At 52.1% G+C, this 23,940-nt stretch overlaps 1 protein-coding gene across 12 annotated transcripts in view; it reads right to left on the bottom strand.

Moving 5' to 3' along the window:
• MPRIP (myosin phosphatase Rho interacting protein) overlaps positions 1-23,940 on the bottom strand; it is a 77,084-nt gene that overhangs the window by 6,627 nt on the left and 46,517 nt on the right. For 4 of the 12 annotated variants that reach the window (XM_072935652.1, XM_072935644.1, XM_072935645.1 and 1 more), the window contains 15 exons: positions 23,869-23,925; positions 22,675-22,743; positions 22,357-22,446; positions 21,808-21,917; positions 20,790-20,867; positions 17,002-17,587; positions 15,987-16,103; positions 9,176-13,036; positions 6,209-6,356; positions 5,478-5,595; positions 4,397-4,556; positions 4,188-4,307; positions 3,582-3,668; positions 2,773-2,935; positions 2,366-2,451 (listed from right to left, as the gene is read on the bottom strand). In XM_072935652.1, coding sequence (XP_072791753.1) covers positions 2,366-2,451; positions 2,773-2,935; positions 3,582-3,668; positions 4,188-4,307; positions 4,397-4,556; positions 5,478-5,595; positions 6,209-6,356; positions 9,176-13,036; positions 15,987-16,103; positions 17,002-17,587; positions 20,790-20,867; positions 21,808-21,917; positions 22,357-22,446; positions 22,675-22,743; positions 23,869-23,925 — 5,850 coding nt within the window. Of the gene's footprint in view, positions 1-1,231; positions 1,298-2,365; positions 2,452-2,772; positions 2,936-3,581; positions 3,669-4,187; positions 4,308-4,396; positions 4,557-5,477; positions 5,596-6,208; positions 6,357-9,175; positions 13,037-15,986; positions 16,104-17,001; positions 17,588-20,789; positions 20,868-21,807; positions 21,918-22,356; positions 22,447-22,674; positions 22,744-23,868; positions 23,926-23,940 lie in introns of all 12 variants that reach the window. The other 8 variants (XM_030284776.4, XM_072935649.1, XM_072935647.1 and 5 more) reach the window with 7 other exon arrangements.

Here is a 23,940-nt window from a genome sequence, read left to right as displayed (position 1 = left end):
CACAAGCCCACAAACACAGAAGGGCTTTGCCAGGCAGCATGGAAATGAAAGCACTAAATTGGACTGAATTTCCAAATGCTGTGTGCTCTCTTTCCAAGGGGCAGCAGAGTCCCCTGGGATGAGAGTCTCTGAGCACACACTTCCTAAAGGAAGTTTACTTTGGGCCTCTTTAAATGGCAGCTGCTCATGCATTCCAGTTCTTGCATCTGATTTCTCAGTGGATGGAAACAGACACCAGGAATCATCAGCCTGTTCTGCCTGACAGCACAAATTCCAGCAAATCCAACCCCCAGGCAGTCCCACAACCATTTCAGTTGCTGATGAGGAGAGCCTGATGAAGTGAGACTAATGTAGGATGGTATCTGTGACAAAGGGATCTTCCAACAGACTTCCTGGGGCTCTCCATCCACTGTGCTTGGAGCTCCCCACTCCTAACCTCCCTCTGCACATGTTCCTATCTCAGTCTTTGCCTTAGGCCAGGAAATTCACTATTTCTCCAGATAATAGAGATATCTAGCTCATTAGAGTCAGACTAATTTCTTATCAGCTCCCTCCTTTTGCTGGATGAGCTTGGAAGCCTTGGAGGCTCAGGGATGGAGAGCAGGAAGAGAAGGTTACTGAGTAAGGAAGACTCTTGCTCAGGCATGGATCAACCTGAAAAAGCAGCAACTGTGGGTAAGGAAACTGGGGCAGTCCAGGGCATTCCCTCTGCACATGAGGTGGCTGGGACAATTTTACATGCTCTGGGCTGTTATGGGAAGTACACTTAAAGGCATCTCAGACTATTCCTGCACCTGGCTAACAGCAGAACAGGTGTTTTCCTACGAGACCTGGACAGTGCTGGAGTTTAGTCTGAGGCATGCAGAGTCATTCAGGCATGCACACTCGGTGTCCCACGCTCCCAACACAGTAAACAGGAAAACGTGCCCCACCAGGTCCAAATCCTCTCGGTGATGATGAGCTGTGTTGGTGAGGGTGGGAAGAGCAGGAAGACAAAAAGCCATATCCCCCAGGGAAGAGGCAGAGAGACTGCGTTTCACACGGATCTTGGCTACACTGACCTCTCCCCTCCCCTTCCCCTTCGCCCAGAAGAAGAATTAGCAGTGAATAAACCCGTCAGTCAGTCATTAGGAGAAGTTTGCTCTAGTTTGGCAGGAGGTGTGAGCAGTGCATGCAGAGGTTGGGCCGCCCCGTGGTGGCTGCGGCGCTGGGCGGGTGCCGGTGTGTTTACCTACGTGGCAGGGAACCTGGACTCGGGTTCATTTCAGTTATCCCATGAGACCTGCTCAATAACGGACTGTTGAAGGAAAAAGCAAAATAAAACAAAGAAAGAACAAAAACAAAAGAAGAAGCTCATAAATCCCAAATGAATTTGCGCTGGCGCAGCCCCGGCCGCCCGTCCCGCAGCGATGCCCTGGCACAGCCCCTGCTTCTTCTCCTCTCCTTCCCCACCAAGCAACATACATGGGGACCACACAGAAAGCGATCTGAGTTGAAGTGGTGAAGGGAAACCCAACATCAGAGTGGTCCTGCAGGTCTGGGCTGCCCCAAAATGTGCAGAAGTCTCTCTCTGCTCACTGGTGCAGTGCAGATGCTCCGAGATGAGGAGCTGCTGCTGCAGAGCTCTGAGTGTTTCCCCACGTGGTCACCAAGTCAAAGTATTCTGCCTGCCCTGCAAGGGCCCAACCACTTCAAACATCAGCAAGAGACACCAGGTGAGAGGCAAAGCAGGTTTGCTCATGCTGAGGTTCCTCCCAACTGCCCTATGTTTAACGCTGACTCCTGATCAGCATTATTTGCCCTTCCTTATCCCTGTGGTCCCACATGATGGAACTGGCTGCCAAGGAGAGCTTGGCACAGCATCACTGGGCTTTGGGATCAACAGCAAGCACAGGACCACAGAAGCACAGGGCCATCTGCACCAAGTTAACACACAGACAAAGTGTGTGTTAAATATGCCCAGGACCCAGACATTGCTGATACACATAAAGACAAAAAATCTTGCAGTGATGAACACTAAAACTAGAATGATGTGTACATTTCCACCTATATTTCAACTGAAAAGAAGGAGCAGATACTGGGATAGTCCTCCTGTGAAAGACCAAAGAACAAGGAGAACGTCAGCCTTTTTTCCAACCAGGGAGCAGCTTCATGCCTCCATCTGAGCAGGGTCTGAAGTGGGGGAGTGGGCCCTGCCTGGCTGCACAGTCAGTCCTTTTGCAGTAAAAAAGCCATCCAGGCTAGCACTAGTGGCTGGGAAATTATTTTATTCCCCTGCCGATTTCTTCCCCTTTGGGATCCCCATCAAAGAGAAATGCTGGGCATTGCTCATTCCCATCCCACTGGGCAGGACATCTGAGCTCACCTTTGACCTGATATTCCTTAGTTGCCGGCTAACACTGGATCTGTCTTTCTTCAAGAAATCAGGGTTGCTTTTTGATTTCATAATATCTGGGAAGAAGCAAAAGAAGTGGGATTAGCCTGGTGCCCACTGCCTTCCTGCAAGGACAGGGCTGGGACTCTGCCCTCCCAGCCCAGCAAAATGCCTTGATGAGCCCAACTCTCAGCGCTGCCCCAAGGGCAGAGGGGGTTTTTGGGCATCGTGCATCACGAGGTTTTCCTGATGCAAAATGCCAGAAGGCTTTCAAAGCCCATCAGCTTTGGGTTGGAAGACCAAGTCCTACACTCAGACCCGTTCCTGCACATGGGTTTGTAGTCCAGGATTCCCGTGTTAGCTCGGGACACCAAGACTGCTGCTGGAGGAGGACTGACCATATCCCGATACAGTGGTGTTCACAGGGGATTTCTCTCCCTGAGCTTCTGTGGCTGCTTTCAGCTGCTCTTTCAACCTGCTGATATCACAGTCTGCCTTGGCCTTCACGATGCTCAGCTCCGTGTAGATGTCTTTGTACTTGTCGCTGGCGTATTTCTTATCCTGGCAAGGGAACAAGAACAACCCGCTGGAGCCAGACAGACAGCTGGAGCCGAGGGGTTTGTGGATGCACTCAAGAGGAGCTTGGCAAATGCTGACGGAAGAAGAGCCGGCAGCGGGAGACAGGCTTGGCCAGGGCAACCAACACACCCCCTTGGAGCTGCTTCCAACAGCGACCCGGGAGACAGGCAGAGAGCTGAGAGCCAAGGGCCAGCACACAGTGCTGCCCGTGCCTGCAGCCCCTCAGCTACAGGGCTGTTAGTGGCTTTTCATTTTAGCCAAGACACAGGATTCAAGCAGAATTCCCAAGAATGGCCTTGGCTTGTCCAGAGCAAACCAGTTCCACTGCTGTGAGGCTGGGCAGATCTCTAACACTGATTGTTTGTGCCATTTAAATCTGATCTGATGTGACATTAAATGGGGAAGTCATGCTGAAAGGGATGTTTTCCCACACTGTCTCTTTTGTGGGGTAAATCTTAAGTTGATGCATGGAATGCTTTACTGATGACACCAAAATGGGTATTGAATTACATTCAGGGGAAAAATTAAATATGGTTTCAAATCTAGGTGTAAATAGACTGAAATCTAAGCACAGACACTCAGGAGCAGAGCACAGGAAGAGGATTTGCAGAACCACCACTGGCATTACCCTCAGTGCTGTCTGCAGCTCATCTTTGAGGGAGCTGATCTCCTGCTTCAGGTACTGGATTTCAGATTCTTTCACCCGCAGCAGGACCTGTGGGAACAAAAAACAGCATTTTTGCACCCGAGTAGACACAGTGTGACACCTGCTGTACCCAGCAGCAGTCAACCAAGGGCTGGAGACTTAGCCCCATGCCAGCACCAAAAAGCCTCTGGTCCACCCATCTTCTGCTTCTCACAAGAAAACTCCTCCTGGTTCTCTTGGGAACTCGCCCAAGTTTGCAGTGCTGATGTGCTCCCTGCACACCCCATTTTCTGTCCCCACTGTTCTGCATGGATTGGATCCCAGGGACAAGCAGGGGCTGCAGAAGGAAGAGTGAGTATCTGGCTCAATGTGGTGAGGAGATCAGGAAGGACTCCAGAGTCTCCTGGCCTGATGCAGCTCATGATAACAGTGCTGTTATCAGAGCCATGAGAGCCGACTGGGGGACAGATGGCTGTGACACCGCTCTGGCTGTGACACCGCTCAGGCTGTGACACGCTCCCGGGCTGTGACATGCTCCTGGGGTACACAGCACTTGTGCCCACCCACGTGCCTCTCTGCAGAGCTCACCTCCAGCTCGTAGGCGTCCTTGCCCTGCGTGAGAGGCGACCCAGCAGCCTCTCCCCCGCCCTCCCCGGTCAGCAGGGTCCGCAATCGCGTGATCTCCGCAGCCAGGCGGTTATTCAGCTCCTGGGAAGAGGAGGAGAGCCGTTGTGGGAAGGGGGAGCAAGGACACAGCTCAGCACAGAGCCCACGGTCCCCAGGGCAGGGAGCCTCACCTGGTTGTGGGCGTTGAGCTCCTGGTTCTCCCGCTGGCACTGGCGGAGGGCCTGCCTCTCAGCCTCCAGCGCCTGCGCCAGGTGGGCGTTCTCCAAACACTTCTGGGAATACTGCTCCGAAAGCACCTCCAGCTCCCGCTGCACCGACTGCAGCTCCTCCCTGCAGAACACACCTGGGGTAGTGCCCTATCCACACACACATATCCACAAGCCCATTCTTCCTTCAGCATCCCAGGACAATCCAACAGGAGTTAAGCTCCGAGGATGAGGATTGCATATTCCCTTTGGGGAAAAAACTCAAGCCCAGAGCAAGTCAACTCTTCTCACTCCTGGCAGAGCCATGCTTGGGCACCAAAAGGGACAGGAGTTTGTTCTCTCAGAGGTTAAATGGCAGAACTTTCTCAGGTTTCCAAAAATTGAGCTGAGAGCTATCAAAATCTACCAATGCCAAATTATTCCTTGTGAGGATGGTGAAGCCCTGGCAGAGGTTGCCCAGAGAAGCTGTGTCTGCCCCATCCCAATAAATGTCCAAGACCATGTTGGACAAGGCTTGGGGCAACCTGGGTATAGTGGAAGGTGTCCCTGCCCAAGGCAAGGGGCTGGAATGAGAAGAACTTTAAGGTCCCTTCCAACCCAAACCATTCCAGGATTCTAAGTTTGCTCTGAGCACCGAGGCCCAGGTGTATTTCCACACCTCACCAACTTACATAGATGTATCAAGGTTGATAAAGCTGACAGGCAGCCCTGCTCAGTTCCCATGGGAGGACAGCCCTGCCATGGAAGTCTCAGAGCTTCCTTTGGAATGACCCTGCTGCTGCAGCTGCATGAAAAGCAGCACTGGCTACTCATCTGCTACTTCTGGGGACCACACAGCAGCTATTTTGGGAAATGAGGACACATTGACCTGGAGCCTGAAAGATTGCAGGCAACCAGGAGGCTCTGATGGATGCAGCTGGGTCGGCACCAAGGGAAGAGGCCCCTGAAATAACCCCAAACTCATCACCAGAATCAAATGGGAGAGAAGGGGCTCCCACACATGATCTCCCTGCCAGATAGCAACAGAGGACAGTGATGGTCTTACAGGTACTGCCTTCGGAGGGCCTCGATGTCGGCGTTGACGCTGCTGATCTGCGAGCGCTGGGACTTCTCCAGCTCCCGCTCCAGCTCCTCCCGGTGTGCGTTCTTCATGGCTTCGATGGCTGTGAGGGGCAGCACAGTGTTAGCACCCAGCACCCTCCACCCACGGGTGGGTTTTTGAGTTTTTGTTCATTTCTTAGAGGAACAAAACCAAAGTCATCCCAGCAAATCTCCCACTGCTTCACTACCCCTTCAGTCTGTGCCCCAGCTGCAAAGGGGCTTCTGCAAATCCTGCTTTTTAACAGAGTCCAAATGATTATGATTGTCCCCTTCACACATTGTTTCCTGGACTGTGGGACTCCTAATGCAGAACCCCTGAACTCCAGTGTTTTAAGATTCCCTGGTGCACTGAAGAATGAATTCAGTGTGGAATTGGCAATAATTTAACCACAGGAATGACTAACGCCTTTCAGAGTTGAAATGCAAAACAGATCAGACTGTGTAACAGCCAAAGACAGGGGTACCAAGCCTGCAGAAGGAACAGGAGATGGGCACCAAACCTGGATGACCAGGAGATGAACCTCCTTCTAAAACATCTTTCCCACAAGCCCATTCCCATCTCCCTGTGCAGCCCACCCAGCCCTCATCCCATCCCCGCTCTGTTCATCAAAGCAGCCAACACCAGCCATGTCTCCATCACCACCATCCTGTCCCACCATGGGGTCCCCCTGGCACCTGAGATGGTGGCAGCCGTTTCCTCTGCCAGCAGGCGATCCTTCTCCTCCCGCAGCTTCTCCAGCTCCCGCTGGTGCTGCCGCTGCAGGTCCTCGATCTTCTTCTGGTGCGTCTCCTCCATGGCTGCAAAGCCCCTCTCACATGTTGCCTGCAAAGGGAGGAGGGGAAAGGGTTGGCCCGGGAGCACAGGGCTGGTGCCATGGTGGTGGGGAGCCCACCAGGAGCCACACACCAGCGGGCAGCTCAGCTCCCCAGGTCCAGCAGGGATCTTCTGCTTGCCCAGCCACGGAGCACGATGGACCTTGCAATGGTCAGGGCTTGTCCTGCAGTCGCTTGACCCCTGACAGCTCCAGGGAAAAGGATGCACAGGGGCAGACCCAGTTGCGGAATGCAAATATATGTCAAAAAAACAACAAAAAAAAAACCTTCTGTGCCCCTTCTGCTCTTTTCAATGCCTGTTTTTTTCAGCCTCTGGGTGGAAGGAAGATGATGTGATAGCAACAGGATCTTAATTCCCAACTGAGTATTGCTACAAATGCTTCAGGGAAAATTATTTGCTGATTGAATTACTAGGAAAGAACTTGGGCCAGGACACAGGAGGAGCAATTTGGGGAGTTGGGATTCACCAGCGGTGAGGTCCTGAATTCCTGCCTGGGTCCTTCTGTTCCCAGCTCAGCTGCCAGCCTAAGCGTATCAGGATCCTGGACGGACACACGGCTGCAGGACACGGACAGGACCAGCAAAGCCAGAGGCAGGCCCAAGCCACAAGGGAAGAAGGGGCACACACTGGGGATAAGGTGCTGAGCCCCATCAGGCAGCATGGGACAAACCTGATGCCAAGCACTCTTAAGGGCTTTTCCCCTTAATGACACAGGCTGGCTTTATTCCCTGATTTCAGCTGAGCTCCCCTTGATTAACACCGTGTTTTCCATGGAAAGTGAGAACTGCCACCTCTGGGACCCCATGGGAATTTTTAGAAGGGACAAATTCACTCCCCCAGTGGCAAAAGTGCTCAGGACAGTCCAACACCACTGACCCTCAGTAACACACACCCCCTCAGCATCACCTTCTTGGCTAATGCTCTGCTACCTACACCTAAATCCTCATTCCCAATTTTAGATTTGGTGGTTTTTTTTCCCTCCCATTTAATTTTTAATCCCAAGGCATTCTTCACTTTCCCAGCCTTGTTTGTTTGTTTAGACTCCTAACTCAGTACCAGAATCTGCCTGGACTTGGCTGTGGCACAGAGCAGCCCTGCAGGATTCTTCATTACACCCAGAATCATAGAATATGCTGAGTTGGAAGGGATACACAAGAATCAAGTCCAACTCCTAAAACACCTCTAATTTTGGAAGAAAAATGTGCATACTCTGCCATAGGTCTGGCTGTAGATTCACTACTTAATGTATTGTAAATGCATTGCCATAAATCCACACGTACAAATCAGTATCTCATAGAACCACAGAATTATTTGGGTTGGAAAGGACCTTCAAGTCCATCCAATTCTACCTCCTGCCATGGGCAGGGACACCTTCCACTATCCCAGGTTGCTCCAAGCCTTGAACCTGGCCTTGGACACTTCCAGGGATGGGGCAGCCACAGCTTTTCGGGGCCACCTGTGCCAGGGCCTCACCACCTTCACAGGGAAGAATTCCTTCCTAATATTAAACCTAAATCCACCCTCCTTCATCTGAAGGCCATTCCCCTTTGTCCTGCCACTTCATGCCTTTGTCAGAAGTCCCTTCCAGCTCTCTTGGAGTCCCTCTAGGCACTGGAAAGGGCTCCAAGGTCTTCCTGGAGCGTTCTCTTCTCCAGGTTGAAGAGTTACACTTCTACCGATGTTACTGGTGCTACTAATATTACATTCTCCATCAGGTTCTTAGGAGAAGAATGGAGCACATTCAAGTCTCTAGTTTGGGCAGGTTTCCAATTGCTTGGTTTGCTTTCTGACCACTGCTGCTTAATTCCAATGGGATTCAGCAGAACTACTGCTCTCCCCAGGATAAAACTGGTTTTTGGCTGGAGCTGAGCAACACTTCGCCCCCAGCTCAAATGTGTGCTGGATCTTGTGGCTGGAAGCAAGATCTCCCACATTTTTGCTGATTCTTAAGAGCAACTGGTCTGTGAAAGACTCACTGGCACAGCCTCTGCTTCGCTGCCCGTTCTGCTTCCTGTTCAACCTGGCAGCCTCCCCTTGTGCTACCAGAGTCCTCTACAACCCTAAACTCACTTCCAAACTGGAAATGCTCTCCTAGGAAAAGCAAACCACCAAACCCTTTTTTTTTAGGTGCTGGATGATCTCAAACCAGTTTTACAGCCAGTCTGACTGGTGGGGCAATTTGAACGGTGGCATTTCATTGCCAGTGGGCTTCTCTGCACCTCACCTGGGTGTTCCATAACTGTGCACTCTTTGTTGTGTACAGAATTATGGTGTCCAACACCAGCATGGTCCATGCAGTCTCCTGCAGAGGAGCTCTGCTTTGCTACAGAACTTGGTATCTGTTTGCAGTTACTTTCCCTAGGAACATACATTTTGAGAGCATCAAGTTTCCATTTCATCCTGCATTTTTGAAGGCAGCAGAGACAGACTGGAGATTGGATCAGACTGGGAAAGACAGAGCTGAGGAATGCTTTTAAAGGGAAGTCACAAACAAAATGTGCTGGGTACAAGGAGAAACACTGAGGTCTTCATGTTGAAGGAGAGCATGATGTTATCAAGCTACTTTGAAACTCTCCCTCTCCAGGCAAAGACCACCTCCAGAAATCCACCTTCCCAAACCCTCAGCAATGCATTTAGAATACCCCAGCATGGAGAGAAAGGAAACACCATGCTTTACAGAGGCCTGGCTAATACCCTGGGGTTTGTTTCAGGGGATGTCCCTTGGATTGGCAAGCGAACTCTGGGACTGCACATGCCCTCCCACACGCGCAGCAGCAGAAGGCAGAAAATGTTAAACATATCTAGACCTTTAGGTTTTCAAAGTCTTTCTGGTATTTTTCCCTTAAAGTGGAAGCGTTCCCCTCCAGATGTTTGTTCTCCAGCTCATCCCTCATGACGTTCATCTGGGCCTCCAGCTCCTGGATGCGTTCCCTCAGGCCATGCATGGAGTCCGGGTCGCTGCTGGGGTCCTGCCCAGTGCCACCCGCCTCACCGGCTGCCCAGGTGTCCCCAGCGCCCGGGGCCACTGCGGGGGACGCCTCTGGGTGCTGCCTCTGGTACTCATCGAGGGTCTCTTGCAGGCGCTGCAGGTTCTGGCTGTAGTGGTCCTGCAGTGCCTGCAGCTCCTCGCCGTGGATGACCTGCAGCTCCTTGATCTTGGCCTGGAACTTCTCCTCCAGTGTCTGCATCTGCTCCAGGTGATACTGCTCCATGTTCTGCTTGTCACGGACAACGGCATCCAGCTGGTTGAGCCCCTCCACCCTCTCAGCCTTCAGGGCATCCTCTGTCCTGTTGAGCTGCTCGATCACATTTCGGATCTCCTCCTCGTACCGGCCCTGCAGCTCGCTCAAGCTCTTGCTGTGCTCATGCCCTTCCTCCTCCAAGAGCCTCCGCTGGTTGTCCAGCTGGGACACCTTTGCCTTGAGGTCAGCGTTCTCCCTCTCCAGCACGGCGATCACCTCGCTGTACTCGCCCTGCTGCTTCCTGAGCAGCTCCTCGTACTCGTCCCGCAGGAGAGACACCGTCTTCACGCGCTCCTGGCACAGTGCATCCATGCTCTGCAGGGACTCCTTGTAGGACTTCATCTCCCTCTCGTGCTCCAGACGGACTTTGCAAGCGGCGTAACAAACCTGAGCCTGGACAATGGCATCGTGGACTAACAAAGACGAATACCGCTCCAGGTCTCCCATGCACGAATGGTATGAAAGACTCTGGGACATCTTCAGGAGCTTCTGACAGTCTCTCATGGCCTCCTCGGGAGGCAGAGAGAGTAAGGCAACAGATATCTCCTTCAGAACATTGGATTTGTCCTTTAGCTGCTGGGCAAGATCTTCCTGAATGGAAACAAGAGCTTCACTACTACAGTCTGGGGCACTGCCAGTCTCCTCCACCTTGGCTAATTCCTGGCACGGCACCATTTGGAGATGGCTCCCATCCCAAGAGATCTGGGTTCTTTCTGAAGCATCTTTTTGTATTTCAAGTGCTTCAGAAATGTGGTGCATAACTCTGTCAAACTCAGGAGTCCTGTACGCTTTGATGATCTCCTCCAACATGCATTTGTGCTGCTGGAGAGCTGTTTTGGTATTATGGAGCTCTTCTTCAATTGCTTTTAACCTCTGATGAAAAGATTCTCTCATTTTCTCTGCAACAAACCCAAGTTCTGCCTTAATCAATGTAGCATCTGCTACAGCACTGAGAAAACATGGGGAAATGCCCAAAGTTGTTTCTGTTTTACCCTCGGCATCTCCGTCTCTCGTGCTCAAGTGCGCTCTCAGCTCCTCCACCTGGCTCCAAAACTCCCCTTCCAGCAGCAGCTTTTTAGACAGGATGCTGGCCAAATCATTGGCTGTATGAGAAACACTTGCTGGCTCCAACAAAACCACCTCGGCTGTTCCCTGGATCTCTCTCAGAAGCTGGGCTATCTCAGAGCTTGCATTTTTCAAAGACTCTGCTATTTGGTTGATGAGAGAAGCCTCAAATGCCACCTTCTCAGAAAGCCACCTCAGCTGGCCAGTGTCAAACACATCTGCTGGCTGCTCCTTGGAGATGTGCTCATCTTCCAAATCCCCTCCTTCTGGAGCAGGGCTGTCCGTGGTGAGGCTTTCACTCTGCTGATACTCTGACGGGACTGGCGCTCCACTCAAGGCTTGGATTGCGTTAGATAAAGTTGTTTCCATGCTGGACAGAGTAACAAGGAACAAATCACCCTCTTTATCCTTGTCTGATTTGGGCAAGGATCTTAGCTGCTCCCTGCACTTCTCTAAGCAAGTCAGCGCTTGATCGTTTTTCATCTGGAAACCTCCCAGCTCATTGACGTGACTTTCTATGAGCTTGAACTTTTCCTGCCTCTCGCTCTCCAGCTGTGAGATCAAAGCATTGACTTGGGACAAGCTGGTCTGAAGCTGCTCCCGCAGCTGGGACTCCGTGCTGGCCCACTGATGGTGGAGGGCGATGAGTGTCTCCTGGTTATGGCCGTGCTGGCTTTCAAGCTTCATCGTCACATCTTTGAGCTTTTCCTCTGTAATATACAGTTTGGTTTCCAGGGAATGGATGATGGAGAGATAAGTCTCAGAATCACTCGTCCCTGATGAGGGGTAACCCAGAGCTGGCTCTGAGGACATGCTTTCTTCAGACAGAGATCTGTCCTGGCTTGTGTCTGAAGAGGTACTGCTTGTCCAGTTTTTCTCTGATCCATCTGGATGGATATATTTTTGACACTGGATGCTTGAAAAGCGAATCCTTTGCCTCTTGGCCCCCATGATTCCTACATCAGGCTTAGCTAAAGCTTTCTGAACCAACTCTTGGTCCTGGAGCTCTACAACTTTAGATGGGGAGCCAAATTCCTCCACTTGCCTCTGAGTGGTCTCAAGAACCTCATCCTCCTCTTCCTTCAGTGCGTAAGTCAGAGCTGGGTGGACATCCTGAGTTTGCAGAGCCTGCCCCATTTGGGATGGATGACTTTCATCCGCCTCAAGACTGGGGACAAGGTCTTCTGCCTCCTCAGCACATGGACCTGTGCCCACACTAGCTAATTTCTTTAAAGCCTCCTCCTTGGCCTTTAGCTTAACTTTAGTCTCCTCTAAACTGCTATCTAAAGCAACCACTTTAACCAAAGCCTCACTGAGATCTTGATCTTTCTTCTCCACAATTCTCAAGTGCATTTCCTTAACGTGTCTCAGCTCTTCTTCTTTCTCTTTCAGCACCTCCTGCACACCCCGGAACTGATCTGACACCTCCTCAAACGACTGCTCCAGATTGTGGTAGTTGGTCTCTTCCATTTTCAACTTTGCTTGTAGCTTTGCAACTTCGTTATCCGACTCGGCCACCTGATTCATGAGCTCATGGAACCGGCACTTGATCTGATCCCTCTCTCTTTCGAGCTCCTTGATGTGCTCGGCAAGTTTTTGGATGCTGGCCTCCTTCATGGCCAGCTGCTCCTCCAGCTGGTGAACGAGCTCGCTGCCTTCAAACTTGGCGCTCAGCTTTTCCTTCTGCAGAATCTCCATTTGCTGCTCGCTGTTCTGCAGCTGATTCTCATACTCGTTGGCCTTGTCCTCCACTTCCTTCAGGCTCCGTATCAAAACCTGCTTCTCCCTCTCGCAGCTCTCCAGCAAAGCCTCGTAGTTCTTCTGCAGCTTCTCCTCCATGAGGACCCGTGCCTGCTCGCTGGCATTCAGCTGCCCGCTGAGGTCTGCGATCCTGTCCTGGAGCCGCTGCACTTCCTTCTGGTGGTCCCGCTGCAGAGCCTGCTGCATCTCCAGGTCCCGCAGCTCCTGGGTCTTCTCCAGCAGCAGAGCCTCCGCACTCTTCAGCTTCTGCTCGCTGGCCTTCAGCTGGGAGCTGAGCGCGGCCTCGCCGTGCTGCCACTCCTCCAGCTGCTCTTTGGCTTTCTCCTTCTCGCTCCTCAGGTCGCTCTTGAGCTTGGCCAGGGTCTGCTCCTTGATGGTGAGCTCAGCCGCCGCGTTACTGAGCCTCGCCTGCAGGCTCTGAATCTCGGCCTCGTGGTGCCGGATCACATCCTTGGCCTCGGCGTAGCTGCGCTTCAGCGACTGAATCTGCTGATTGATCACCTCTTGACGCTGGCATTGGGCTTCCAACTCGCTTTGGAGGTCTTGGTTGACTTTGTGGAGCCTCTGCCAGGCACCTGATGGCGAGGCGGCCACCTCGGTCTTAAAAAAATTGATTAAATACTAGATTAGTAACACTCTTGGCTCTCCCTTCTGAGTGTCACACCTCTGGCCAGGCAGGCCACGGAAAAGCTCCTCACAGCGACTTGGCTGCTACCCACTGCTCCAATTGGGATGATTTGTTCTTGGCACAATTTGGTTTGTTTAACCAACTTTTTTTTTTTTTTTAATGAGCGACAACTGCTTTCCAGTAACAGAAAACACTGACCACAACATCAAAACAGCTGTACAGTAACAGGCTAAATGGAAAAAAAAAATAAACCCAAACTCAAACAGAAACAAAAAAATAATGAAAAAGAAACACCAGCAGTAAAACGGAGACAGACACACAAAAGAAAAATGCCAAGGATGATGATGAGGAGGAGATGGAACGAGGTGTAGGAGAAAGGAACTGCTTTTTTTTAGCAAGTTTGTTTTGTTTGTTTGTGAAACAAAAAGTGCACAGTTCAGGTAATACAGTCCACCAACCAAAGCAACAACAGAAAGTGAGGTGACAGCAAATGACATCACATCCCACCCAAACACGGGGCGATGGGCCAGCCATTGTGGTGGCGATGTCATTTCTGTGCTTGCCAAACAGGACTGAGTGGCTGCTCATCGTTTTAGAGAGATGCTGTTATGCTAAAGCTTAGGGCTAGGGAGGATCTAATTTCTCTACCTGCAAAATAAAATAAACCAACAAAGGACAAAATAAAAAGCCCGACAAATGGAGGGAAGGAAAAGGTGTGATGAGAATGTAAAAATGAAAGAAACCAACCTTTGTGAGATTCAAACCAAAGCAATGGAGCATGCAAAGAGAAAACTCACAGAAAGCGTCATGCAAAAGGCGACAGAAATTATGTATCTTAAAAAAAAAACAAACATAGACAGGAAGAGGTGAGAGAAGCACAGCGTTAAGCCTAGGAATTTGGCCTGCCTTGCTGTACTCTGGTTGCTGATTAAGGAAAGCCCACAGATGTGACACTCAGTTATGTTAAGTTAAATTTCATGCTTTACACCAAAAACATGCAAGAACATCCGTCTGGGACAGGTTAGTACGTGCCCCCTCCCACCCACAGTTACTGGAGCAGGGGATGTCTCCAGCCCATTTGCCAAGAGCAGGAGCTCCTGCTGTTTCTCCCAGCAGGGATCAAGGTTAGGGTGACCCATCCCGAGGAAGCTCAGAGCAAGAGAGGGGTTACACGAGGCCAGAGAGGCTTTGGTGCATGGCACATGCATTGGAGGGGTGGCTCAGCACTGCCTCACAGAACAGGCAGTGCATGGGGGTCCCTGTGGGGCTGGTCAGGCTGCCAAGGAGGGGTTGGTGCCTCCCAGGCACCTCAGGAGGGATGGGTTTGGCAGCAGTCGAGCTTCTCCATCAGCCCTCCTAATAGACAATAAGGAACTTCCCCAAAATCAGGCATGATAGGGGGGGTGGGCACAGGAAATTAAGAGGGGTTGTCCAAAAAAATGCTGTGATGTTTGTGTGCAGTCTGGGGCTGCAGAATTCCCCCAGCAGCTCCACTCTCTCCACCCCAGCAGGGTTTGGTAGGGTTACTCTCTCCTACAACAGGACTTTAATCCCTCTGGTTCCCAGGAAACACAAGGGAAATCCCCAGAACAATTAGACTGGAGCAGGCAAAAACCTCCGACCTTTCCGAAAACCCTCTCCAACTTCCAGGTCCAAGTTTCGGTCACTTCTCTCTGCAACTCAGCCTCTCTGCAGGCTTTCCCTCTTGCCACCCCTCCTTGTATTGAGGCACTGTGGCCAACTTCAATCTGATGGTGGATTAAGCATCCAGTTTTTATCCCCATTCCCTGATTTTTCCAGGCTCCAGGCAAAGGGAGGTCAGACGCCTCTGCCCCAGGGAAGCGGGACTTAGTTACTCTTCCAGCTCTGCCAAGTGAAAATGGAACTCCTCCAAGCAGGCACTGAGACTCAGCTTGGAGACTCCAGAAATTAATTAATTACTCCTCCTGGGAGATCATGGGCAAGGAAGGCAAGATGTCCCCCTCCCTGGGCTGCTCCAGTGCCTGTGCTTCAGGGAAAATTTTCCTGTGAGAAATAAGGATGCAAGATTTGGCACGGACACTGGGTTTTGCTGCCATGGGAGCGCAGTGTGCGGCAATGTGCGGCCACTTTGATCCACAGACAGTTTTGTCAAATAGATTTGAGCAGGTCAAAATGCTGCCCCTGCACAGAACAAGACTATGGACGCCTGAGAGCAGCCAGAAGCTGCCCTGCAGGTGCCACAACTTCCCCCAGGCATGGATGGTCTCAGAGGAAGGGCTGGAAAAAACCTGCTTTGTTTGTATGAGGGGAGGAAAGGTTTTCCCAAAGACCATCCTGTTTCTTTTGTCAGATCCTCCAAAACTCATTTCAAGGCTTTGTTGAGGAATCTTGTGACCGCAGAAACCACCCAAGTGACCCAAGATAACAGATTATCCCAGTGCAAATCCCACTCTGGCTGGAGGGAACGTGAATGGGAGATACATCTGAGTGTCCTGCGTTTGCCCGTGTAATGGGAAGACAAAATCCCGAGTCAGGAACAACTGGTGGGCTATAGGATGCTTGGAAAGCCTTGTGTGCACCCTGCTGACCGAGGGGAGAATCTGAGGCATAGAAAGGGGAAACAGCTGTTGCAAAGACAAACACAGTACGGGATGGATCAGAGGTGGACTTCACTGAAGTCCCGTCTGTCTGGCTCTGTTCTGTTTTCCCTTGGGAATGCTAACAGGTAACGCTACCTTCTATTCCATCCCAGATCAGAGGTTTCCAGAAGCAGGTGATCTGGTAATGCTACAGAATTAGCCACGTTTGCAAGAAGGTCAAATCTCTCGGAGCTCGGTGGTGGCCACCCAGGATGTCCCCACGAACACCGCAGATGGAAGCCCACCAGGGATCCCTCGGGCACAGGGAAGATGGATCTCCATCTCCTCCCTGCTCTCCTACCTGCAACACGTAGCCCTCCCGGGCGCTCTGCTCCCGGCCCAGAGCCACTTTCAGCTGATCCTGCAGGTGCCGGTTCTGCTCCAGGAGCTCCAGGGCCTCCTTCTGCTTCTGCTCCAGCTGGAGGGACATGAACAGAGACAGTGTCCAGGGAGTGGGCAGGGGATCAGCCATAGGAACAAGTGGCTCGGAGGGGACACAGAGCACAATTAACGGAGCTTTTGATGGCACCACTGCTCTGCTCTGCTCTGAGACCTGGATTTCATTTTGCCAGGAAAATCCCTCCCCTCTGAAAGAACTTATTTATGCAATAGTGTAATTCGTAAAGCTCGCTGCGGCAAAGGATGAACAGCACCAGCTCGTGCCAGGCACGACCCTGGCAAATCCCAGCCCAGTTCAGCTCGGTGATATTCCTGATTACTCTGTAAGAAAAGGTTACCCCTTTCATTCCCACTAATACACCTTAATCCCACCTAACGACAACCTTTGTTATCCCAGGTGCAGAACTCTTCCAAGTGAGCTGAGTCTCCCCCATTCTTTTCCAAAAATCTTAAGACTATTTGATGTAGGCTCCACAAAAAGGGAACCTTTGTGGTGTGTGTTACAGTTCATGCCAGTTTATAAACGCAGACACAAGTCTCTATAGCTGCAGAGGCACAGAGGATTGGGAGCTTGAATTTGTCATCTGGTTGATACACTTTGATTGTACCCATTTTGTCAAGAAACAGGCTGACTACAACCACCAAATCAGGCTGAGAGGGGTAAGGAAGTACCAGGCCATGAGAACAGCCCTTTCTGCAGCTGTGGGAAACTTGAAAGCTGTTGGCAGAGCTGAAGAGGAATGGATGCATATCTTTGCCCTGCCAACTTCTCAAGGAACTTACTGCATCCCTACTAGTTGCTACCATGAAGGAGGAACATTTACAGCTATTTTTAAGCCTATATCACACTCCCTACAGTCACCCCAGTGGCCTGAAGGCCAGTCTGGCAGGCAGCCTGCACCCTACACACCCTTTACCTCCTTCTCCAGCAGCGTGGTCAGGTGCTGCTTCGTCAGCCCCTCTTCCCGGTCCTCGGCGTGGGCGAGGTGCAGCGGCGTGATGGGGATCTGCTTCTCCTCCCGCAGCGGGGTGGTCTCCACCTGGTGCCAGCGCTGCTCGATCTCCACGTGGACGTTCTGCGGTTTGATGTCTGCTGGGACAGGCAGGATCCTGTCCACCTCCATCCTCAGCGCCTCTTCTGACCCTGCCCCGTCCACGGCATCGATCATCTCGAAGCGCTTGCGCCGCTCCTCCCGCCGCCGGGCCCGCTCCCGCTCCAGCTCTCCGGGGTCGGCGTCGGCAGCTCCGGTGTCCCTGGGGAAGGCGGCCGAGCCGCTGCTGGAGGAGTCTGCAGCGTTTGCACGCTCCTGCACCAGGGCCTGCTGGATGGGGCGAAATTCAGCCCAGTCAAAGGTCTTGGACCGTCCTTCTCGTCGGCGTTCCCGGGCACGGCTCCGCTTCTGCTCCGTGTCCAGCTCGGCTTGTTCCGCATCCGGCTTCTCGCTCGGCTTTGGACCAGTCTCGAAGGAAGAGCCTGTTTTGCTTTTCTCTTCTGGCAGCGAGCTGTGAGGACAGAGAGAGGGTGAAGGAAAGAGTCAGTGGGTGCTGGAGACAGCCAGATGCTCCCATGCATGCCTCCAAGAGCCGGGTGGAAAAGGGCTGCTGGAAGCCCAAGCCAATGCCACGTGGGTGCCCCCTGCCCCTCCATCTCCCCGCGCCCCTCAGGCGCAGGAGCTGTTGCTGCCCTTCCCCAGGACGTGCTGGTGTGCAAAGCCTTGGTGCAAGCGGACCCAGCTGCTCCTGGGACACCCTGGCACCCAGAGAGTGGCTGATCCCAAACTTGTTCCTCCTTGGCAGCCACACTGGGGCCAGTGACCATGAGCAAGCAGCAACCCATGGCTGGGCAGCGACCTCAGACTGTGCTGTCAGAGGTTCCAACAGCTCCTCCAGCCCCCCAGATGTGGGGCTCCATGCATGCCCCGTGGCTGGCATGGCCATAGTCACGTGCTTGTGGGAAAGATGCCACTAATCCCACCAAAGCCAGGCTGGCTTTGGAGCTGTGGGGTGGAGAAGCACAGAGCAGCTCTGAGAGTCTTGGGAGACAAGCCTAAGGTTCCCCTTCAGCTTGGAAAAATATTAATGGGTCCATGACTTCTCCATGCCACTCTCTGCACTGAAGGCACAGACCTCCCCAGGGCACCCAGCCCCACAGGCAGCATGGGCAGCCCCCCTGGCACTGGGCAGCCCCCTGACATGGGCAGGGGTGAGTGCAGCAAGGAGAGCACGTTACTCAACACATCACGGACATCACTGAAAAAGCCAATTTCTCAAGCAAGGAATGATTTTTAGCGCTGAGTTAGAAGGTGGTGGGTTGAGGGGGGAGACATACTCATCAAGCAGGGGAAGTTGATAGGGGTAGGCAATACCATTTCTAACCTACAGATAATCCATAATGCAGTATTGGCTTATTAAATACGGACATGCCAGCCCTGTAACATGCAGATCAAAATTAAACCAGAAAACAGCAGTTTGCTAAGTCTGTGGAGGAAGCCTGTCCCAAGGGAGTAGTGGGCACTTGCTGAACTCTCTTTGCTACCCAAAGCTCCAAAAGCTGCCTCCCAAGGCACAGTCCTGCTGCTCTGGCTGACTCCTGGCTCTCCCTGCTTCCAAAACAACCACAGCATCCCCAGCAGGGACTCAACAAGCTTTGTGCAAGAGCTGGAAAGCAGCTCACTGGGCCCTTCACTACAGGCTCTGACCCATGGGACCACTGTGATTGGGAACAGCAGCAGCAGCAGCAGCAGCATCACAGCTTCTCCCACCTCAGAAACAACGCCCAGCCCCCAGCCAAGAACCTCATGGATGTGCATATGCCCAAAACAAAGGATGGAGCAGAAGACATGGCTCTGGTGTGGGCTAGTATCTTCCGATGCACTGTCATCCAGCAGCAAACCACAGGCTCAGTGGAGCTGGGTTTCAAGAGACTCTGGCAGTTACAGGCTAAAACCAGCTCAGAGATGATTCCTTCTTCAGTGCTGTCACTTGCAGCTAATAAAATAAACCCAGAAGGCACAATGATGAAATGTCACTGCTCCTCACCCATGATACTGCACGACTCCAAAGCCAGGCTCCCAATCTGGAGTCAGTTAGTGATTACAGCTGCATTTTAAAGTAAAGCAGAGATGAGACTGAGTCTTAAAATGGAGAAGAGCTTTAGGAAAGAAATGGGGGTCCTGGGGCCCGCCATATGCTGTTGGGACACAGGTATTTTGCTGCTCTAAATCCCACGTGGAAGAATCTTGGCATTTCTAGAGGTGACATCTCTCACAAGCTCATTTCTCCTTTGCTGCTTTCCAAAGGGCACGGGATGTGGGTCAGGGAGCAGAGGGATGACCGCTGGGAACGAAGTGAAGACACTCAGAAGGTTGACCCAAAGTTTCTTATTTCATCTCCTGCAAGTGCCCCACGGCTATTAATTCTATTCCACTATTTCACATCTCCTTCACCACAGAGATATTAATTCATATCACACAGGAAGGGGGGTGAGGTGATCTTTGCCTCCCAATGGTATTTATAGGTTAAAATAAAAAGGTTTTTTTTAAATAGGGGTGGGTGCAAGCTGCAAGCTGAGCACACTGTGGCAAAAAGCGCACAAAGGTTGCAGGGAACTGGGGTGCACTGGGAACCCAGCCTCACAAGGGCTGTGAGCTCAACATGGATCCAGTTCTGAAGCAGCCACTTTTGTTCATGGGGGTATTTTCTATCTGCCCCATCATCATTAGCAGACTTTAATTAGTGCCTCTGCAGATTGCAGGGCACTGCTGAGGGCAGGGAGCAGAGCAGCATCTGCTGCCCAAGCCAGGTGCTGACACATGCAGCAATGTAAACCATCATTAGGGCTAAAGAAACCAAGACAAGGAGTGTTTGGCTGGGTGCAGCCACGGCAGCAGGTTCATGAGACACAGCGAAGGGCTGCAGGAGTTTGTGGGACCATCCTCAGGGGTGGGTGAGCATTGCTGCCCTCCTGGCACACTGAGAACAACACCCCACCACTGTGCCAACACCCGGCACTCCTCCATGCTGAGCCTTGGGCAGTTTGTCCTTCCAGCAGCCCCCTTCACCCACTGCTTCCCTGGTGCATCCCAAAGCCAGGTGGGATGGGCTGGGATACCCCACGCTGCTGCAAAGGGCTGCCAGGCAGGCACCAGTGAACACAGCCCTGCTGCACACACAGAGCAGGACTCCAGCAACCAACAGTGACTAACCCACGGCACCAGCTAGGTGGGAAACCACAGAAGCACACACATCATTCCCTTTTCCCAGCTCAGGACCGGTTCATGGCCTGTTTGTGCAGTGTAACAAGTTACTGCCCAACCGGGACCTGCGTCTGGACCCTCTCAGAGGGAAAGCCAAGTGAAACCACTTTGTGTGGGCTTGGAGCAGGTGCAGACAGTGAGCACAGGGCTATCGTGCTGCAGTAACCTGTGAGCAACCATAAATACATCTGGCTCTTTAAAGGCAGAGAGGTCCCCTCAAATTTCCTTGGTCTTCATCTTCGTATCTATTCACATCGGAAGATACCAGTGTGGGGAAATCAAGGGTCAAGACCAGGTTGCTTCTTCCCTTCTCTCTGGCTTTTATTTAAAGGAAAAAAAAAAAAAGGAAACAGGGGAAGAAAAGAAAGAAAAATAAATGGAAACTGCAGGACTTCCCATCCGAGGTGCAGAAAAGGAGGAGCATGCAGTGAATCACAAGATATACAAACCACAGAACGTTAATACAGGAGAGAACACAGTTTTCCAACCTGGGCTTCAGCACGGATAGTTTCAAAGAGAAGTTTTTCCTGGGATTGCATGGAAATCAAACATACACACGAGTGAGGAGAGAGCTGGCTTCCCTGAGAAATCCACCAGAGCTTGGCAGGGCTGGGAAAACAGTGGCTGAGGGCTAAGCAGGGTGGAGAAAGAGAGGCTGGAGCATCTCCAGGTCAACAGCACTAGGTGAGAAGAGCCATTCCATCAACACAGGAACAAACCTGGCAAAAACCTGCTGGCTGCAGCTACAGTAAGGACAGGAGATGGAGTCAGTGGTGCAGCCGTGTCCACACAGCCTGTAAGAGGTGGCTGGTGTGAGTGTGGCCAGCACAGACAGCTGTGAGGAGGCCAAACACCCTGTACACACAGCCAGAAGTGCCCACAGAAGGTACTCTGTGACACAGGAGGTCCCCTTCCTCTGGCACCGACACAGGAGGAGACACCAGCGTTACTACAGCTTAAGGGGGACGAGCTGCAGCAGCTTTCTGGAAGATCAGAAGAGGAGGGAAGATGATTCCTGGCTGGAGTTTAAAATAGATCAGAGCCAAACAGTTTCTAAACTGAACCCTGGGCTCCTGCTGCTGTGACCCATAGAGGGACTAGGCAGCTAGTGCTGAACAGTAGCCAGAGGAAAGGATGAACCCAGCACAGCTGAATCCAAGTGGTTTCACAATACCTGGTGGGAATCCAGAGGAGCCTTGATATAGGAACAGCATTTCATATTCCTATGCACAAATTAAAACCACATTTTCAACCCTCTTTGAAATCTGCACATGTAAGAATAACTCTGCATATCAGCGTCCCCACAACATGTATCCAAATTAAGCTCAAAGAGATGTGAGAAAAAGCTGCAGCTTCCAGGAACAGACAGGCTCAGAAAGAGGAAAGAAAAGGGATGAGGGACATTCATGATGTTACTCCTGCACAGCAAACCACACAGCTGCAGGGTCTGCTACAGCCTCCCCATACCTTGTTACATCAGGAGCAGTTGTGGGGCGAACGTGTTTCATGATGGTCTGGATCCAGTTGCGGCGGATGCCCGACGTCATGGCAGAGAGGGTGAACTCCCCTTCCTTTGTCTACAGAGAGAGAAAGAACAGCTCAGAGCAGGTGATTGCACACACCAGCAGCTTCCCAACTCCCCAAGACCACCCTGCACCCATCCCCAAGCCCCCAGTGCTAGGGCACTGCTTGCTGGCCACACAGAGGTCAAACCCAGCCCCTCTGTCCCCCAGCACACTCCCAGTGGGAATTAGCAATTCTCAGCAATCAGGCTGATCCTGCCATAGGTGAGACCCTAAGGCTGTGACAAAACCTTCCCTTGCCCCCTCCCCCCTCCCCTTTCTGACAGTCAAAAAACTGGCTCTCAAACCCAAGGCCACAGCTCCCTGTAGCACTGTGGGGGGATGCCGAGTGGCCTCTCCTGGGTGTTTGGGGAGATGTTCCCCTTGTCACAGACAAGCATTCCTATCAGCTGTCCTGCAGGTGGACTCTTCCTCCTCCCCACGTTTTCCTTACATGGATCTGGAAGCCGTAGTTCCGCTGAACTGGGTACTCAGTGACATCGTAGCATGTGGACAAATCGATTTCTCCATCCAGGTCAGCTGCCTGCAGAGGGAAGAGGCAAAATAAGCCACTAAGCTTTGCAGCCCCAAAGCATGGTGAGCTCACAGGGAGGCACAGCAAACCCCTGAGATGCACAAAGCCCTTAAGGGGCTCCAGGACTTTGGCATCTGGGAATTGGGGCACTGAGGGAGGCAGTGATTTGCCCAGGGTCCGTTTGGGAGCACCAGGAGCTGCCCTCTAATGGGGTGAACACTGACAGAAAACACGTACCTCCTCTGCCACTGAATCCCGGTAGTATCTCAGGCTCTGGTCAGTCAGCACAAACCAGTGCTTCTTCCACTAGGAAACAATAAAGATGAAGCAGTTACAATCCTGCTCCTTCCCCACCACCATATTCATAGCTGCTTGTCACAGATCGACTGGCAAAGCCACCCTGCAGGAGGCAGCTCAGTGCCTGTCCCTCCCAGCTCCACACACGGCTTCATCAAGGCCCCTCCATGGGAAAGGGGAGACCCAAACAGGCAGCAGTGCCAGGGACAGTGATGGTTTGCTGCCACCCTGCAGAGCACCAGATGCTGCATGCGACAGCGGCGACAGCCATGGGACAGTGGCAGCCCCTCCACTGCAAGATGAGGCTTTTAGGGACTGCACTTAAAGCCTTTTTAGCCCAAAAACCTAGTAAAACATTCGTGTTTTATCTACAGTACCTAGAAATTGAGTTGGGAGTTTATTCCTGGCCCTTGCTCTATACAAATCTGCCCCCGAATGCTTCCAGCACAGGCTCACCCAAGGCAGCTTTCAGTCAATAAAGCACTCACTCCAGCTGCCAATTCCCCTTTGGCTGTCTATGGATGTGTACTTGGACCCAGGAGAGCCTGGGCCACCCACAGCCACAGGCAAATTGCCCTCATTTTCCCTGACAGCTGAGTAGGAGGGAAGGAAATGCAGGGAAGGGGTGGTTTGCAAACAGCCAGGGCCATCCACACTGCCCATCAGTGCCCACTCCTAAGGCTCCAATAGAGCAGAACATCCTGCATCCCTTTGGGAATTGGCAGCAGGAAAGTGGCACCAGCTGCTTCCCTCAGAACCATTTATTCATTGCCATTTCCCTGGCACTCAGGAGACTTTACCTGAGCCTCATTTCTGACACCAAAGAGGTTGCTGGGTCGCAAGGGAGACAATACTAATAAATAGGGAACAGGAACATGAAACCAGTGCTGCCATCCAAGCTGCCCTGCCTCCCTAGAAACCCACAATATGATATCCACCTTGGAAACCTCCCCAGGACAGAGCAACAGCAAATCCCACTTCAAGAGAAGCCCAATACTGATCTATTTGGGCAACATCAACACCAAGAGCTGCTCCATGTGCAGCCAGCACAGGATGTTAGAGTGAGCTGCCAGAAGCAGGACTGACCACAGCACCAAACACTGACATGAAGGGCGGAGCTTTCTCCTCACTCACCTGCCCATCCTCATACTGCTTTGTCAACCAGCCCTTCTTGAAGTTCAGCAGGTCGGGCTGGAAAAAAGGAGA

Source organism: Taeniopygia guttata, chromosome 14 (genome assembly GCF_048771995.1).
Source record: "Taeniopygia guttata chromosome 14, bTaeGut7.mat, whole genome shotgun sequence".
NCBI lineage: Eukaryota > Metazoa > Chordata > Aves > Passeriformes > Estrildidae > Taeniopygia > Taeniopygia guttata.
Note: the sequence above shows the minus strand (reverse complement) of the source record. Positions and strands in the feature narration are given on the sequence as shown.